Below are 15,848 nucleotides of genomic sequence, written 5' to 3'. Positions count from 1 at the left end.
ATACAGTATCATACTGTTATAAATTGTATTTTTACAGGATTACTGCTGTAAACAGCATTTACAGTAGTTTACTGTAATTAGCAAATACAGTATCATACTGTTATAAATTGTATTCTTACAGGTAATACTGCTTTTATTACATTTCATAACAAAAGTCACAATAGGAAATGAAAACCAACATTCTCTGGGTTTTAAAACATTTATTTTGGATAAAAGCAAAGACTAGAAAATTGCCTTATGTGAACATATTGGCTAAAATGCCAGCTAAATTTTTTAAACATGTAAAATGCAAGTTTAACACTTGGCAGTCAACACTTGGCACTTATTTAACAATGCAGTAATTTTGTTTACTTTTAACAAATAAAAAGGTTTTTCAGCAATTTAAAGTGACCCAGAAAGTCAGGGGACAAATTAAATGTACAAACTTGCCTTTCATATAAACATGTTGACTGAAATGTCAGTTGTATTTTTATAAATGCAATTAACAATTAACAAACATTAGAACATTAACAATGCTATAATTATATGTATTATATAATTACCATATATTTATGTATGTACTTACTTTCAACAAATGGAAAGGTTCTTCAGAGTTACCCAGAAAGACTCTGAAAAATGGCATCTAAACAAAATCCCATTCAAAGTCTGCAAGTTTTCGCAGAAGTGAGGAAACCTGTGGGTTTACAGTGGTATTCTTTTTTTGCACAACTTGGCCAGTCTTCTTTGAAGTTATTCTTCCTTTCTTTGTTTTTGATCCACGTTCAGGATTGATGTCAAGAAAACGTCTAAAGGCAGAGAAGAAAAAAACAACAATTAAATATTATGGAATGTGTGTATATTGACAGAGAGAAAGACTAATGACTAGGGATGGGCGATATTATCGTTTGCGATAAATACCGTTGAAAATTCTCCTCACGATAAAAATTTGTCTCCTCACGATAATTACGATAAGTCTAGTTGTTGACGTAGTTTCGTGCGCGACCCATTCACTGTTCGTGCGGAGTTAAAACTATGGTTAAAACAAGCACGATGGAAGGCAGACGTGAGGCTGAGGAGCAGCTTGTTGCCAGGAGCTGCTACCTCCACAATTTGGAACTGGTTTGGTTATAGAAAATCAGATGCGGAGCAAACTACCATAATCACTATAAACAAATGTTCAATGAATGAGCCGTATGTCATTCACTCCGTCATCACCCGGGTGTTGATAGCGCGCGAGTGCAGGTGAGACCTGGACATCTCACGCTGCTATCTGTGTTTAAACTAAACTCATTTAAACCTTGCCACTTTAAACATTCAACTGTAAGACGCAAAAGAGAACTTGTGCGCGCTGTGAGGATATTTCTGTGTACTCATCCGAAGCGCGTACACGGAGAGCTGCGTCACAGCTGTATTTTGTAAACTATCTGAAGACAGAGTTGGTTGGGTTACTTTTTGATACAGTTAGAGCTGTTACGGTCGGCATGACAACCGCGCCACCGCGGTCGTTTGATATATATATATATATATATATATCAAACAGAGGTCGTAATAAATGCATAGCCTAGGCCTATTAACTTATCCTGCAAGTTCATGAATAAAAAGGACGAAATCAAAAGCTATTAAATGTCTTATCATTAAAATATAAAAATTAAAATGATGGATAATAATTGATTATGACAGATTTTTTACTGTCCGTCAAAATTATGTATAATTATCGTCATCGGTATCGTTATCGCAATAAATACCTGAAATTATCGTGATAATTTTTTTAGGCCATATCGCCCATCCCTACTAATGACTAACCTCTGAACAAACTCAAGGGTGCATGCTGCCTCTTCCTGGTACTGCAAGTTGAAGTTATAGAAAGAGGCAAACAGCGCTGCCAGGCCAGTGATGAAGCTGGGCTGTGCTCCTTCACACACAACTTGACCTTCTAAACTTAGCATCCAGCGTTGGTTGCTTAGAGATTGACCTGTAAATAAAAATAATAACAAATAAATAAATAAAATTAACTATTGTGGCTTCCACAGTGGTTTTATGTTAAATCAACGCTGAAACACCATTCACAGGGTTCACCCTTTCATTCTATTTTAGTGGTATTTTTGGTTAGGGTAATACTATCATTTCATTTATAGCAATGAGCAATTTCCTAATTAAAGAAATAGTCTCCATGGTGAAATGAAAGTACTAAGTGGTGTTAGAGTTAGTTACAGCTGGACTTCCCAATTAAATTTTATTTTTCTCGTACCATCACCACTCTCTGCCTGCACAGTATTGCGGTCATGTGCTGATGTAGTTGGAAACTTAGAAAGTTAAATTTAAGATCAATAGACTGTCTGATAGTAAAGCACCAAAATTTAGGATTAGGAAATCTATGGCATTTCATGAATGTATTTACTAAACTGTGTTTGCTGCACATCAGGACAGTTTTTTTACAGCATAAGAATGTGCTACAGCATGTTTGTGACAGTAAGCTAAAATTGGTTTTTACTTCAAACATATTGATACTTGCATTGAGCTGAGAGACAGAGATGAACACTCTTAAAGCAGGCAGATAGTAGAGAAGTATTTTTACTTTACTCAAGTAAATTTAAAAATATCTGTACTTTAATTTTTCTTTTGAAAACATTTACTTAACATTCCAAAGCATAATACTGCACTTTTCACTACATTCATATTAAAAAGTATTTAATACTTAAATACATTAGAAATATAGTACTTGTTTACTTTTACTCAAGTAAAAGTAATTCAAAGTTTAACTTCAGTACATTAAAAATGTAGTACTTTCTTGTTTGTACTCAAGTATTAAAAGGTAAAAAAAAACAACTTTTGTTTCTGAAATGTAATGCAGTAAAAAGTATGAAATTATGCTTTGGAATGTAGAAGTAAAAGTTTTCCAAGAAAACATTCTAGAGCACAGTATAGTAAAAGTACTTCTATACTGTTCCCTCTGAAAGTAGGTTACTCATAGTTAGTTAATCTAAAAATTTAATATTACATAATCATGTACTCATCTGGTGTTGTTCTAATGCAGTATACTGTTCTTTCTTTTTTTGGACTACAAAAGAAAAATGTCCAGCTTGCGCTCATTCATATAAAGGCAGTGAATAGGAACCAGCATCAAGGTTTTTAAAAAATATGCTAAATTAAATTCAGACGGGATAGTATGTGAAACATGCTATATATTCCAAAAGTTCTGGGGGTATACAATAGGGGGTAATATTTCATTAGAATCCATTGGTCTTCTGTACTCGACAGATGTAAATGTGAAAACAACAAACACAATAAATATATTATTCTCATAAATAATATGTAATGTACATGGATTGTATTTATATTATGTTTAGTGAATTTCACTATCTCACAACTTCGGCACTATTAGTCTCATAAACATGCTTGCACAGAAAACAATGCAAGCACAGAAAACCAGTCAATGTCTGTATTTTCGTTCAAAAGATAAATAAAATGATGGTTTATTTTTCATCAAACCCTATTGTATACTCGCAGAACACTTAAGGAATCATTCTGTGATACTTTTGCATCTTTTTTGAAATTATGATGCTGGTCACTATTTACTGATATTGTATGGTTGAGTGCAAGCATGAAATTTTTTTGTATTCTTCTTAAATGGTCAGAAAATTAAAAATAAAAAAAACTCAAAAATGTTTTTCTTACTTAGTATTTTTGTCTTATTTCCAACCAAAATATCTATAATTTTTACATCAAGAAGAATTTGTAAGACAATTAAAAAATATTTTCTGAAAAATTAATTATTTTGCTTACAGCACTGGCATCTTATTTTGCTTGTTTTAAGCATAACCTTGCTTAATTTTGACTCTTCCTCCTCAGACGAAATTCTGGCAGTGTCAGAAGATTTGGCGCACAGTCCTCCAGTGTGACTTCTCCTACGACGAACGTCAAATTCTCTTCATTTTTCAAGACAAGCCGTGATCAAAATGAATGATAGAGATGTCGTTGTTAGTCACCAGTTCAGTCCCGTGTGTAATGCAGCTCACAGTCATCGAATGTGTATGTTTTGATGATATAAAACTCCGGACAAGTTTTCATGCGCGCATCCGTTTTTAACGCGTTTTGACTGTCGTGCAGTCTGACATTAATGACAGCTGAGATCCCACAGTGTGACTTGAGGATCATGAACGTACAGTCTGACAAGTAACCATCGTGAAGGACTATTATAAATTGCTCAGTGTGAACCCGGCTTAAATGACGTTTTACTTTTCATTTTAGGGTGAATCTAACACTTTAATGTTTACATACCAAGAAATATAAGGCGTGGACTCTCTGGCAAGTGTAGAGATTGCTGGACATCAGATGCAGTTGCAAATTCCTGAAACAAATTTTAAAAAGGACAGCACAACTATGATTAACAGAACCAAAACATAAAACATCTTACAGATGAATGAGATTAGTTGAATAATCTCTACTTACGTCTGCTTGAAGGATAACATCATCCAACTTCTCTTTGAAGTGTGCAAGGAGTAGCTGTAGGACCATGGCACCCACATCATTGTCACCTCTGGAGAGTATGCTCCGAACGTCATCATTGGTTGGTTTACGCTTGAAAAACTCAATTATGATTTGTCCACATTCCTGAACAGACAATTCTAAAAGTCTGAGCACTTTTTTGTCTGTGAGCTGTTCAAAATGTCCATATATATGCCTCTGTGTGAAGAGATATGGCCATTTGTTTTTTAAGTCTTCAATTGTAGGGGATGGGGTTCCATTTATCATTTGACGTTGGAGCCAATAGGTCTCCTCCATTAGTTTGCACACATCCCCCCTCTCTGCACCAGACATTCCTTCATGAAGGTGTATCTCCTCCATCTTCTGACGTTTCACTTCAAGACTGTCACAACTCTCCCCAGGGGGAAGAGCGGGCTGCCATCTTGTGCAGCCATATGAATCAGTGATGCTGCGTTTTCTAGAAGTAACAGTGTCATTTCTATTGTTCCTACAATGACTAAGAGTACTTGTTCTATTTAGATGCTCTATGCGTACCTTTAGCTGCGAAAGGAGAGATTCGTATCCACCTCCAACCACCTTGTCACAAATCATGTCAGCAAAAGACTTTGGATACTGGCTTACTATTCGTCGAGTCACAGTAAGACACTGTGATCTTGTGGGGGCTTTTTCAACTTTTCTAATTTCATCCGCAAGGATTCTTATCATTTGTCGTCGGTCAGAAGGAGAAGGTCTCTGGCCATTCTCGACAGCGCTCTTAATTCCTGGTGGCATTAAGTCCCAGGGCACTTTGAAATTTTCCAGCCATGAACGTGATGCTGTTGACGCTACACTGCTTGATGTTGGCATTGAGGAGTCTGTTGTCTCTGTTTCAGGGGGAACCAAAGGGATGATTTCGGCAGGCTGCAGTACAACTGTGCAGTTTTGATGTTCTGTGGATTATAATAAATTATTGCGTCACGAATTACACCATAAACAGTACTGAAATGCATTGTAACTAATTTAAGGGTTAGTTTACCCAAAAATTAACGTTTTGTCATTAATTATTCGTACACACGTCATTCCAAACCAGCAAGGCTTTTGTTGAACTTTGGTACACAAATGAAGATCTTTTAAATGAAATCCAAGAGATTTCTGTTCCTCTTTGGACAGTATACACAACTAGTACTTATAGTAAATTAATTCATGTGACTCCAGTGGTTTAACCTAATTTTTATGATGTGATGCGAGTGCACAATAAACATAATGAACTTCAATTACAAAATAACACTCTCCAATGTGCGTTCACACAACAACATCTGCTCTCATGTCAACAACACTCAGCATCGTGGTGATCTAGTGAACATGCCTTGGAGATTCATAATTTAAATAAAGAGGTAAATTGTGGGTTTGTGTGTGTGTGTTTTCATGCACTTGTGTTGCTTCATAAAATTGAGGTTAAACCCGAGTGTCACATGGATAACTATAATGTCTATGGAGTGACAGAAATTCTCAGATTTCATCAAAAATATCTTCATTTGTGTTCTGAAGATGATAGAATGTCTTTCTTGTGTGGAACAACATGAGGATGAGTAATTATTAACAGTTTTCATTTTTTGGATAACTAACCCTTTCAATTATCACAACCTATTTTAGTTTAATTTTAATAAACCTTATGTTTACCTTGATGTTTCCAGGCACTCAATAGTTTTCTGCACTGGATTGGGCGTAAAAATTCCGAAATGTCTTCTTCTTTGACATAAGTCAAGTCATCCAAGCCCTCAACACCTTGGTCCATAAGCTTCTCAACCAGCTGGTTGGTTACATCTGGCGAAAGGCTTGGTAACACCAACAACACAGCATCCTTCAGGGATTCTTTTATTCCAGACATTATTCTAGAATTGGGAAGGAATGATGGAGAACAATTACTGACAATCCACACAAGGGGTATTTGGGCAGAGGATAGTAATCCAGTAGGCTGTCTTGATTTATGCACAAGCAGCCTAGATCTTGTGATGTCAAGTAATGAACTCCCTGGTCTATAAGACAAACAGACTGACATTTCCTTGTGACAAAATACACATTGCAACTGTCATGTACAAGAATTAACTGAATGTTCCCAAATACAATTCCTTCATCATTCTTTTGCAAAACAACATGCATGTTTTTTTTGTAAAGTGTTCCCTTTACAGTCACTTCGTTGCATGCCACTGTATTCCCTGGCTGAAAATTATGACAGGCAACAGATCCTCGAATGTCATCATTGTAGTCAGTAACATGAAACTCCATTCCCTTCTCTGCCACAACATTTTCAGGGAAAGGGCTTCCTGCATTTAGGTAGGCCTGCAGAAGTTGATGTCTTTCTGCCAATGTAGCACTCAGGTTCTTGAAATTGTGCAATTTTCTCGCACACTGTTTAAAGTATGAGTGCTTACTTTCAAAGCGGAGTGTCCAAAGGCGAATAAGTGGACCAAAACGAACAGTAAGCTCAGGATAATGACACAGGTAGTGGTGCTTTGGCTTAAGTGGATGATTTGGAAAAGCCACCTTTCGAGTCTCAATATACTCCTCTATTAGAACTGATAAATAAGCAATCTGACCAAAATTAATAGAAGGAGCACAGATGAGCTCTGCTATCTGTCTGAGTTGAAGAACCAACTGCCATACATTATTTTCAGTTGGACTGACAATCTTTTCCCCAACAAAAAGAGGTAAAAGCCGGAGCAGGCACCAATTCTGAACTGCATGTCCGCTTAATTTTCCAGTACCAGGAGCCACCTCAACTGGTTTATCACGTGCATCATTTCCAAGATACTTAAACTGGTCAATGCGACGATTTAGTTCAGTGTATGTGAACAGTTTCTCCTGATTTACAAGATGATCAATATACAAAGCAAGGTCAAACGACACAATGCCTTCAAATAGGTCATGTCCAAGACAGGGAGGTAATCCTGGCTGGCAAACGTGAAAATATTTCAGGTCATTAAAGGGAGAATTACTTTTGACACCAACTGCAGTTTCAGCTTGACCAGCATCCAAATCCTTAAGATTTTGCTCATACGACTCCACAGTTCTTGTTGCTGCCTTTGTTAGGGGAGCTGAGTTAAATGTATGGCGGTCAATTTCACAAAATCTGCAAAAGTTTTTACTTTTACTGAAATTTTCAACAAAGCCACCAATGTAATGCGATCCAAGGTTATCTCCAGCTATAGCACACAATGTACCTTTGTGCACCTTTCCATCAGCTAATTCAACACCATTTTCCTCAAGGTCTTTAAGGTCTTTTATCAGAGTGGCAAAGACCAAATCTTGTCCGAAAAATTTAAAATCTTGTTCCCTACATAGCAGAACTAGCTGCATATGGTCAATGCCTGACCTACAGTGAGGCAAAAGGTTTGCAAGTGTCATGTAAACGGCAAGAATTTTGTGTTTTTTCTTACCAGACCCAAGTGGATTGGCAACTTCAAAAGCATCTTCATACAAAATTAAAGCCAATGAGTCTGTATCGGCTTTAAACAGCACATTTTCAACAATATTTTTGCCATCCCATACATCAGAGAGGATATCTTTTGCTCTGACTTCAGTTTGTGAATTCTTATGTTGTTCTATCACTGATTTACAGCAGAACAGTGCTTCTAAGCTTTGCTTAATAGGAATATATTGAGCAAAGCTTTCCTTGCCGGATTCATTTTGACCAAGACAGATTGGGACAGGATCCACAAACTTAAAATTGTCTTTATAAAAAGACTTTCTCTTCTTATCAGTGCTAAGTGTATTAATATTAGACCTCCGAAAAAGATCATCAGTTTGCAAGACATCAACAACGGTCTTTACATCAATTTCAGAAATACCAAGCGCAGTCAATTTTTCCCTTAGCTTGTGTAGCAAATGAGACTGGCTAATATCGTGAATGTCCTGCAGCCCATCAATTACAGACTGGATCACAGATGATGGGAGAATATGCTTTGCCTGTAACTTGAGATAAAACAGAGCCATGTTCTTCAAAAAAAGAGATTCATCTGGCATTATCTGGCAATAGCTCAATATCCAACTGCTCTTCGCCATCACCACAATCAAAGAATTCAGACTGTGGATTTGAGTGTTCAGCCACATTGGATACCTCATCATGCGGCCTCTGTACTGAAACATTTGACTGCAGTATATTATGACGCAACCTTTCTGCTGAATAGTTTCGGTGATTCCTAGATAAATGTGAGGTCAATGAAGATGCTACAGAAAAGTTTTTGTTACATTTAAATGGACATGGCACTCTGATGCCTTCTTTGATATGAGATTTTAAGTGTAAAACAAAGTTTTTCAAGTCACTGCACGTTTCTCGACATTCACCAATGTCACAGACTAAAGCATCTATCAACTGCTCCACAGGTTTATTTGAGGGCCTCTTTTTGTGATCCCTAAATATGTGAGCCTTAAAAGCAGTGAACTTTTTAAATGTTCTGGGGCAATCGGGAATACCACATTTGAAAACAGTATTATGAACATGACTATGGATTTTCATGTGCTGGCAAAATGACGACAACGATTCAAAGGCACGATCACAGAACTGACACCATATCATGTTCGTTAACACGGACTATAACACTTATAACACTTAATTTACTTACGTTGGCACTGGATCGTCCTCAGATTACAAAGCCTGAAAAGAAAAGAAAACAAAAAAAAAACATGGGCTATTAATTATTTTAAAAGCTGGTCATCCAAATGCAGGTTAAATGTCGCATATTTTGCGAAATACTGAAATTACTTGGTAAAGAGGCGAGAACAACGTTACTTGTTTGCGTGCAGCAAACTGCGATCTCAAAATCAAACCATTCGTGGAAGCATATCGATATGCGAACAGAAAAAATAAGATTGGCTTACCATATCAGTCGAACAGTTGTCCATCTTCTCAAGCTCAAAACTAGACATTTATTGGGCGCAAGTTAACGTAGATTATTCCGATTCAGATGACAAATCTTCATCCCGTTTTCATGTCACGTTAACGTCTCCTATTTTCTGCTGCGTCACAGCCAACTGTTTGAATGTTTGAAACTCGAACCGAAGCTGACAAAAGCTTGAGAACTGCTCACAGATTCACAGACCACTCGTTTATAACAGGAATATTTATTCTGTTCAACTGTCCCGCTAACAAATAAAGTTTGCCTCTGTCCACCACCGCATCACATTGGATCTAAAATGAGCGCGAAAGAAATCAATCCCACAATGCTATGCCTTTACAGAGTTATACTGTATTATTAATTTAGCGGGCTGAAAACAGAAAAGTGCTGTATATTTACAGATGTTCTGTAAAAGATACAGTATATTACTGTGTTATGCAAATACAGTACAATACTGTAGGAAATCACCTGTAAATTTACAGTGAAGTTTTACAGTGTAAGGTTTCTCACATATTTATGTAACCATTGCAATGCCTCATGTTTCCTCCCAGACTCGTGCTCTGCTCTCACAGACAGATGCGGTTACCAGGCAACCGCTCTTGTAGCTGTATCAGTATGATGCTGTAGTGGGGGGTTGCTGTTCACTGTGATGCTGAGCTGCTCTCCCATTGGCCACAGCTTCCTGACCAGTGGCCTGATTGGATGAGTGCGTGTCACTCAGCATCGTTGTGTCTCCCTCTCAGTGATATGCTTTGGAGGAGGAGTCTATGCAGCAGAATAGGCAGAATGTTTACCCCTCCCTCATTCTTTTGCACAAACATCAGTATGCCTACGCACAAGTCCAGCTGTCATGTGTTTACCTCTGATTTCAGGAAAACCCAACAGGAATGAATTAACCAGAAGGGTCCTCTGGGTGAAGATGCATCCCAACTGAGCCAAGAGATTGTTGTGGTTTTTCTTCAGCGTTTTTTTTGTGGACTTCATATTCTGTAGAGTGTCATCAGTCTCTTTGCATGGACTTACCCCTCTTATACCCCATGACGCTTTGCAGCAGACCTTGATGCTGATGGATGAAAAATGGATGGTGTGCTGCTCATTCATCAAACACACACACACCTTCACAGACACCTTTTGTACACACCAACTCGGCAATGGAACTGAATGAACATATCAGTATCTGAACGCGACTGCTAGCACAGCGATGTGACAGAAGGTAAGAAAAATTAGTGTTTTTCTACGAACGTCTTGTTTCTCATTTGAATTTTCAATCTTGTTTTGCTGTCTGAATGTTTACAAGCAAAAGTGAGCCATGTGATCCTCTTTAAACACTCTAAACTGAGGCCATTTAATGCTTTTAGACCAGATGGAGATGTTTATGTATATGTGTGGTGGGTCTGGGATTTTTCCTCTGATAATCTGATGTTTATATTGATGTAGAACAAGATTACATCAACTAATCTCAAATCTAGGCCTATTTCAGCTCATCAAAAACATTGTGTAGATTTTGGTTTATCTCTGCCCCACGCATGTGACCTGCGTGTTTGAATATCAGCCTCTAGAATTGTTTCATCAGATGAGAGAGTCTCTCTGGCAGACATCTCTGGTAGCATGTTCTAAGCCTTCCACTCACATTTTAACGCTCATCATGAAACTCCGCCTCTTTGCAGGATTGGTAGAGCTGCAGCCCCGCCCTTGGTTCCGTCCCAGAATGCTGAGCCCGGTTCTCTGTTCAGACCTCGCAGCCTTGGAGCCAGAGTACACTGAGGGTACACACACACACACACACCACCATGCACTACACACTCTCATGGATCTACACTACCAGTCAAAAGTTTGAACACACTTGAGCAAAATTATGTTTCTCGTAAAGGCTTTGCTGAAATACTTGAATTAGTTACAAAAATAAATGTCTTTATATAAAGCAGTCAACAAGTGGGAACTACTTCAATACTGTTTTTGAAAGAACGAGTGTGCACAAGTGTTAGTTTAGTATCACTGACATACTATTATAGTTTTAAAGGGGACCTATTATGCCCTTTTCACAAGATGTAATATGCCTCTGGCTTATTATAGCTTGTCAAATTTGCCCCTATTTGGGTGTGTGTCCCTTTAAATGAAAATGAGCTGCTGCTTCCTGCACACTTTCCAAAAGAGGGTGGAGCTTTAACAGCTCACGCTTCTGTTGCTCAACAACAACAAAGCTGGAGAATCTCACGCAGCCAAAATGACGATTGTCAGTAACGTTGTTCAGCCTTTCATTGTTCAAACTTTGCTCAAACTTTTGCCATGGCCTTAGAACTAGTACACCGTTTGCGCTTGCGAAAACAAAATGGTGGTGCCATGGGTGGAAACGTGCAGATTAAGGGGCGGTAATATTATAATAACATCCCCTTCCTACGTCACAAGGGGAGCGTAATCTGAGTTTTTTCACATGCTTGCAGAGAAAGGCTTACCAAAACAAAGTTACTTGGATTTCCTTTTTCCGTTTTCTGTGTTGGTAGATGCACCGGGGACCCGATTATAACACTTAAACACGGGAAAAGTCAGATTTTCATGATATGTCCTCTTTAATAGTTTAAATTAATTTTTATTTTTAGATATTTTGTTTTCATTGTCATTTTAGTTAAAGTTTTAGTCATTTTGTTGTGTTTTTGTCATTTTTATTAGGTTTTTTTTTTTTTTTTTTTTTTTAAATATGTCTTTATAGTTTTTATTCATTTTTATTTCAGTTTTAGGTTTAGTTATTTTAGTACATCAAGTTAAATTAAATGAAAATGAGAAAAGTTTACTTGGCAACTATCTGAAATAAAATAATTCTATGTTTTCTTTTAATATTTTATTTTATTTCAGTTAACATTTATTTCAAGAAACATTTTTTTTCATAATAATGGTTTGCAGAGCAGGAATTACACAAAGAAGCTCAAATATAATAATTTTTATGGTAACACTTTACAATAAGGTTCATTTGTTAACATTAATGTATTAACTAACATGAACTAACCATAAGCAATATATTTGTTACTGTATTTGTTATAGGGATAGTTCACCCAAAAATGAAAATTCTGTCATCATTTAGTCACCCTCAAGTTGTTCTGAACCTGTATGAATTTTTTTGTTCTGCTGAACACAAAGGAAGATATTTTGAAGAAAGTTTGTAACCAGGCCGCTTTGGGGCACCTTTGACTTCCATAGTAGGAAAAAAAAATACTATGGAAGTCAATGGTGTCCCAGAACTGTTCAGTTTCCTACATTCTTCAAAATATCTTCCTTTGTGTTCAGCAGAACAAAGAAATTTATACAGGTTTGGAACAACTTGAGGGTGAGTAAATGATGACAGAATTTTCATTTTTGGGTCAACTATCCCTTTAATCTTTTTAATGTTATAAAATACATCAGTTCATTGTTTGTTCATATTATTGCATTAACTAATGTTAACAAATACAACTCTTGATTTCAATAATGTATTAGTAAATGTTGAAATTAACATGAACAAAGATTAATAAATGCTGTAGAAATGCAGTTCACTATTACTTCATGTTAACGAAATAACTTTATTGTAAAGTATTGTTTTATCATTTTGGTTACTACTTCATTTCCATATTTCCATTTGTGTTATTTCATAGCTTTGATGATTTTCCCAATTTTTTAAAATGTGGAAATTAGTCATAATAAAAAGTGTCCAAACTTTTGATGAGTACTTAAACTAGACGGGGATAATTTTCAACCTTTGCATTGGTGTTCACATAGTGAATGTGCAATAAAATCCGTATTCAAATACAAAAAATTACATTAGTTTTCTTTGGCAAAGCAATATTTGACTCAGGCACATCTGATCTTTAACTTCTGATATTTGACTAAGTAGATCTGCAGTTTTATTGACAGCTCATTACAATAAATAGAGGCCTGTGTATTTTTGTGAAAAAGAATTTTGATTCACCTACAATCTATTTCTTCTTCTATCATGTCTGTGTTTCAGCGGATGTCATCTCTACGGTGGAGTTCAACCAGAGTGGAGAGTTCTTGGCCACGGGTGATAAGGGTGGGAGGGTTGTCATCTTTCAGAGAGAACCACAGGTAGAGATATCTCTGATAAACACACTTTTTATGTTTCCACTTTTGACTAACTTCCTTTTGAAACAGGATGTTGAGATGGGACATTTTGAATCACTAGCTGCATTTTTTTAAGGCAGGTGGTGTTTATAATGTAATGGGAGGAGACATTCTCAGACATTCCTTCTTTAGACATTCTACTAACTATAAGTAACTTTGCAAATACATGTCAATTAGCAATCATTAGAGTATTAGTAGACTGTCTAAATATCTGCTAACTGTTTATTTTAATGGTTCTCCAACAGACATTCTACTGACTATAAGTAACTTTGCAACTACATGTCAACTTATCTATTAACCCGAACCCTAACAGTCTACTACAGTGTACTAATACTCTAATGAGAGTTAGTTGAAATGTAGTTGCAAAGTTACTTATAGTTAGTAGAAACTCTTAAGTGGACCATCGAACAGGTTTGCCAGGTTTTCATAACAAAACCTGCCCAATTGCTAATCAAAAATCGTGTTCCGGGGGGTAAAATCCACTTTTTGTTGGGGTTCCCTCTGGTAAAATTTGCATTCCTGGGGCTAAATATCATGCTATTTGGGGTCACTTCAGCCCGCGGACATGAAAAACAACCCCCGGCAACAGTGTTAAAGTAGCCCAATTCTGCAGGAAAACGGAGGACTTGGCAACACTGCCATCTAAATAAAATGTAACCGTAATTTTTTGTATATTTTTCCGGAAGATGAATTAAACAATGAATAATTCACTCATAAAATCAATTTTACTTATATTAGCAGATTTGAGAGTTTACTTAAGAATGCTTTTATGAATGATTTAAACCAAAATTCATTCCTCTCATGTTTTACAAATGAGGCCCAATAAATTTTAAATATGCATATTTTTCTTTACATTTATTTTGTCAACTTTTCGCATACAGATGACCTAAAAGCTAAACCACAAAGCTTTGATTTAGATTTCATGGGGACTTTTATTATAATTAAATTGTATTATAATAAATAATAATTTGAATATTATAATATTTTCTTAGTTTAAGCTTTTATTATAATGTTTACTCTACTTAGATATCTTAACACAAGGAAATAAGCAGCAAAACTAAGAGCAAAATAATTAATTCATAATTCATTCATGCTAATAACAGTTTGTTATCTTGTCCCATACCTCTCTCTTTTAGGGCGAATATAATGTTTATAGTACATTTCAGAGTCACGAGCCTGAGTTTGATTACCTGAAAAGTTTGGAGATTGAGGAGAAAATTAATAAGATTCGCTGGCTGCCTCCGCATAACCCCGCCCACTTCCTCCTCACGACCAATGGTAACCGCTAAAACGCTTTCTAACTTTATATCACACAATGCCAAAACACTGTGATGAATTATTAACATACCGTTTGTGTTTCTTGTCAGATAAGACCATAAAGCTGTGGAAGGTGAGTGAGAGAGACAAGCGAGCAGAAGGCTATAATCTCAGAGATGAGGAAGGCAGGCTGAAGGACCTTTCAACAATCACCACTCTACAGGTGTGTGCTCTTTCTCCTTCTAGGTTCCTTTCTGTTCGTTCTCATTGCCTGATGTGAGTTTCTGCTGGTGTAGGTCCCTGTCCTGCGGCCGATGGATCTGCTGGTGGAGGCGTCCCCACGCCGTGTTTTTGCTAATGCTCATGCATATCACATCAACTCCATCAGTGTTAACAGCGACTGTGAGACGTACATGTCTGCTGATGACCTGAGAATCAACCTGTGGCATCTCAGCATCACAGACCGCAGCTTCAGTATCCTCATCATCTTACTGTATGAGAGAACTGCACAGAGATAGAGAGATTAGGTTGTGTTATTGTGACATTTAAGCTATACTAGATTTTGAAAATGTGAAGTTAGTGTGTTCTGAGTGGTTAGGGCATTGATATATGCAGCTGCTAAAGTGCTTTGAGTGGCTTTTAGCATGTTGCTGGGCACCAAAATACATGGTGATCAATCTTTTCAGCAGGAGCCAGTTGCCTCAGCTGTGTGTAATTTACTGCATTTTACATCATAACTAAGCTACATTGTAAGTTATAACTTAAGAACTACTAAAAAATGTTTGCGTTGCACCATTAAACTTAGTTGTTATGTAACTATGTATAAGCTAAATATTTACAGAAGCCTCCAACCAAGACTAACAGTTGGAATAAAACAGATTGGCTGAATTACATCACTAAACTCATGTTTTACCTGACAGACTTCAATTAGTTGCATAAGGCAAAAAAGTTAGAGTCAAGGATAAACTGAAATTTACTGCATTTGAACTCACACATTTAAAAGCTGCTATTGGATCATTGGAGAAAAATCTCATTGAGTCTCATTCAGTAAGCATGCGTACGAACAAATTTATGCGTGAAAATCTCATTGAGTCTCATTCAGTAAGCATGCGTACGCACAAATTTGTGCGTGAAATGTGCTTA

At 36.7% G+C, this 15,848-nt stretch overlaps 2 protein-coding genes across 4 annotated transcripts in view; one reads left to right on the top strand and one right to left on the bottom strand.

The window, feature by feature from the left end:
* Nucleotides 1-15,848, top strand: part of ppp2r2cb (protein phosphatase 2, regulatory subunit B, gamma b) — a 36,803-nt gene that overhangs the window by 3,341 nt on the left and 17,614 nt on the right. The window contains exons 2-7 of the mRNA XM_048176159.1: nt 9,890-10,551; nt 11,006-11,104; nt 13,315-13,412; nt 14,585-14,726; nt 14,816-14,928; nt 15,002-15,179. Coding sequence (XP_048032116.1) covers nt 11,047-11,104; nt 13,315-13,412; nt 14,585-14,726; nt 14,816-14,928; nt 15,002-15,179 — 589 coding nt within the window. The 5' untranslated portion in view covers nt 9,890-10,551; nt 11,006-11,046. The remainder of the gene's footprint in view (nt 1-9,889; nt 10,552-11,005; nt 11,105-13,314; nt 13,413-14,584; nt 14,727-14,815; nt 14,929-15,001; nt 15,180-15,848) is intronic.
* Nucleotides 186-9,802, bottom strand: LOC125258922. Of its 3 annotated transcripts, none has more exons than XM_048176151.1 (7): nt 9,322-9,789; nt 9,066-9,097; nt 6,124-6,335; nt 4,429-5,393; nt 4,258-4,327; nt 1,783-1,951; nt 186-785 (listed from the first exon to the last, which is right to left on the bottom strand). In XM_048176151.1, the coding sequence occupies exons 3-7, from the start codon at nt 6,329-6,331 to the stop codon at nt 623-625; spliced, it is 1,575 nt and encodes a 524-aa protein (XP_048032108.1). In that variant the 5' UTR covers nt 6,332-6,335; nt 9,066-9,097; nt 9,322-9,789; the 3' UTR covers nt 186-622. The 3 variants fall into 3 exon arrangements, with proteins under 3 accessions (XP_048032108.1, XP_048032110.1, XP_048032109.1); XM_048176152.1 differs by lacking the exon at nt 186-785 and adding an exon at nt 3,824-3,905 and having other exon boundaries at nt 1,818-1,951; nt 9,322-9,802; XM_048176153.1 differs by lacking the exon at nt 1,783-1,951 and having other exon boundaries at nt 704-785; nt 9,322-9,798.

Source organism: Megalobrama amblycephala, linkage group LG23, assembly GCF_018812025.1.
Source record: "Megalobrama amblycephala isolate DHTTF-2021 linkage group LG23, ASM1881202v1, whole genome shotgun sequence".
NCBI lineage: Eukaryota > Metazoa > Chordata > Actinopteri > Cypriniformes > Xenocyprididae > Megalobrama > Megalobrama amblycephala.
This window is presented reverse-complemented; position numbering and strand designations above follow the sequence as displayed.

Coding starts and splice junctions, on each gene's coding strand:
- LOC125258922 (XM_048176151.1), bottom strand. CDS start 6,331: ATGTCTGGAATAAAAGAATCCCTGAAGGATGCTGTGTTGTTGGTGTTA. Junction 4,328..4,428: donor ATGTTATCCTTCAAGCAGAC/GTAAGTAGAGAT, acceptor AATTTGTTTCAG/GAATTTGCAACTGCATCTGA. Junction 1,952..4,257: donor TCCACGCCTTATATTTCTTG/GTATGTAAACAT, acceptor TTTTATTTACAG/GTCAATCTCTAAGCAACCAA.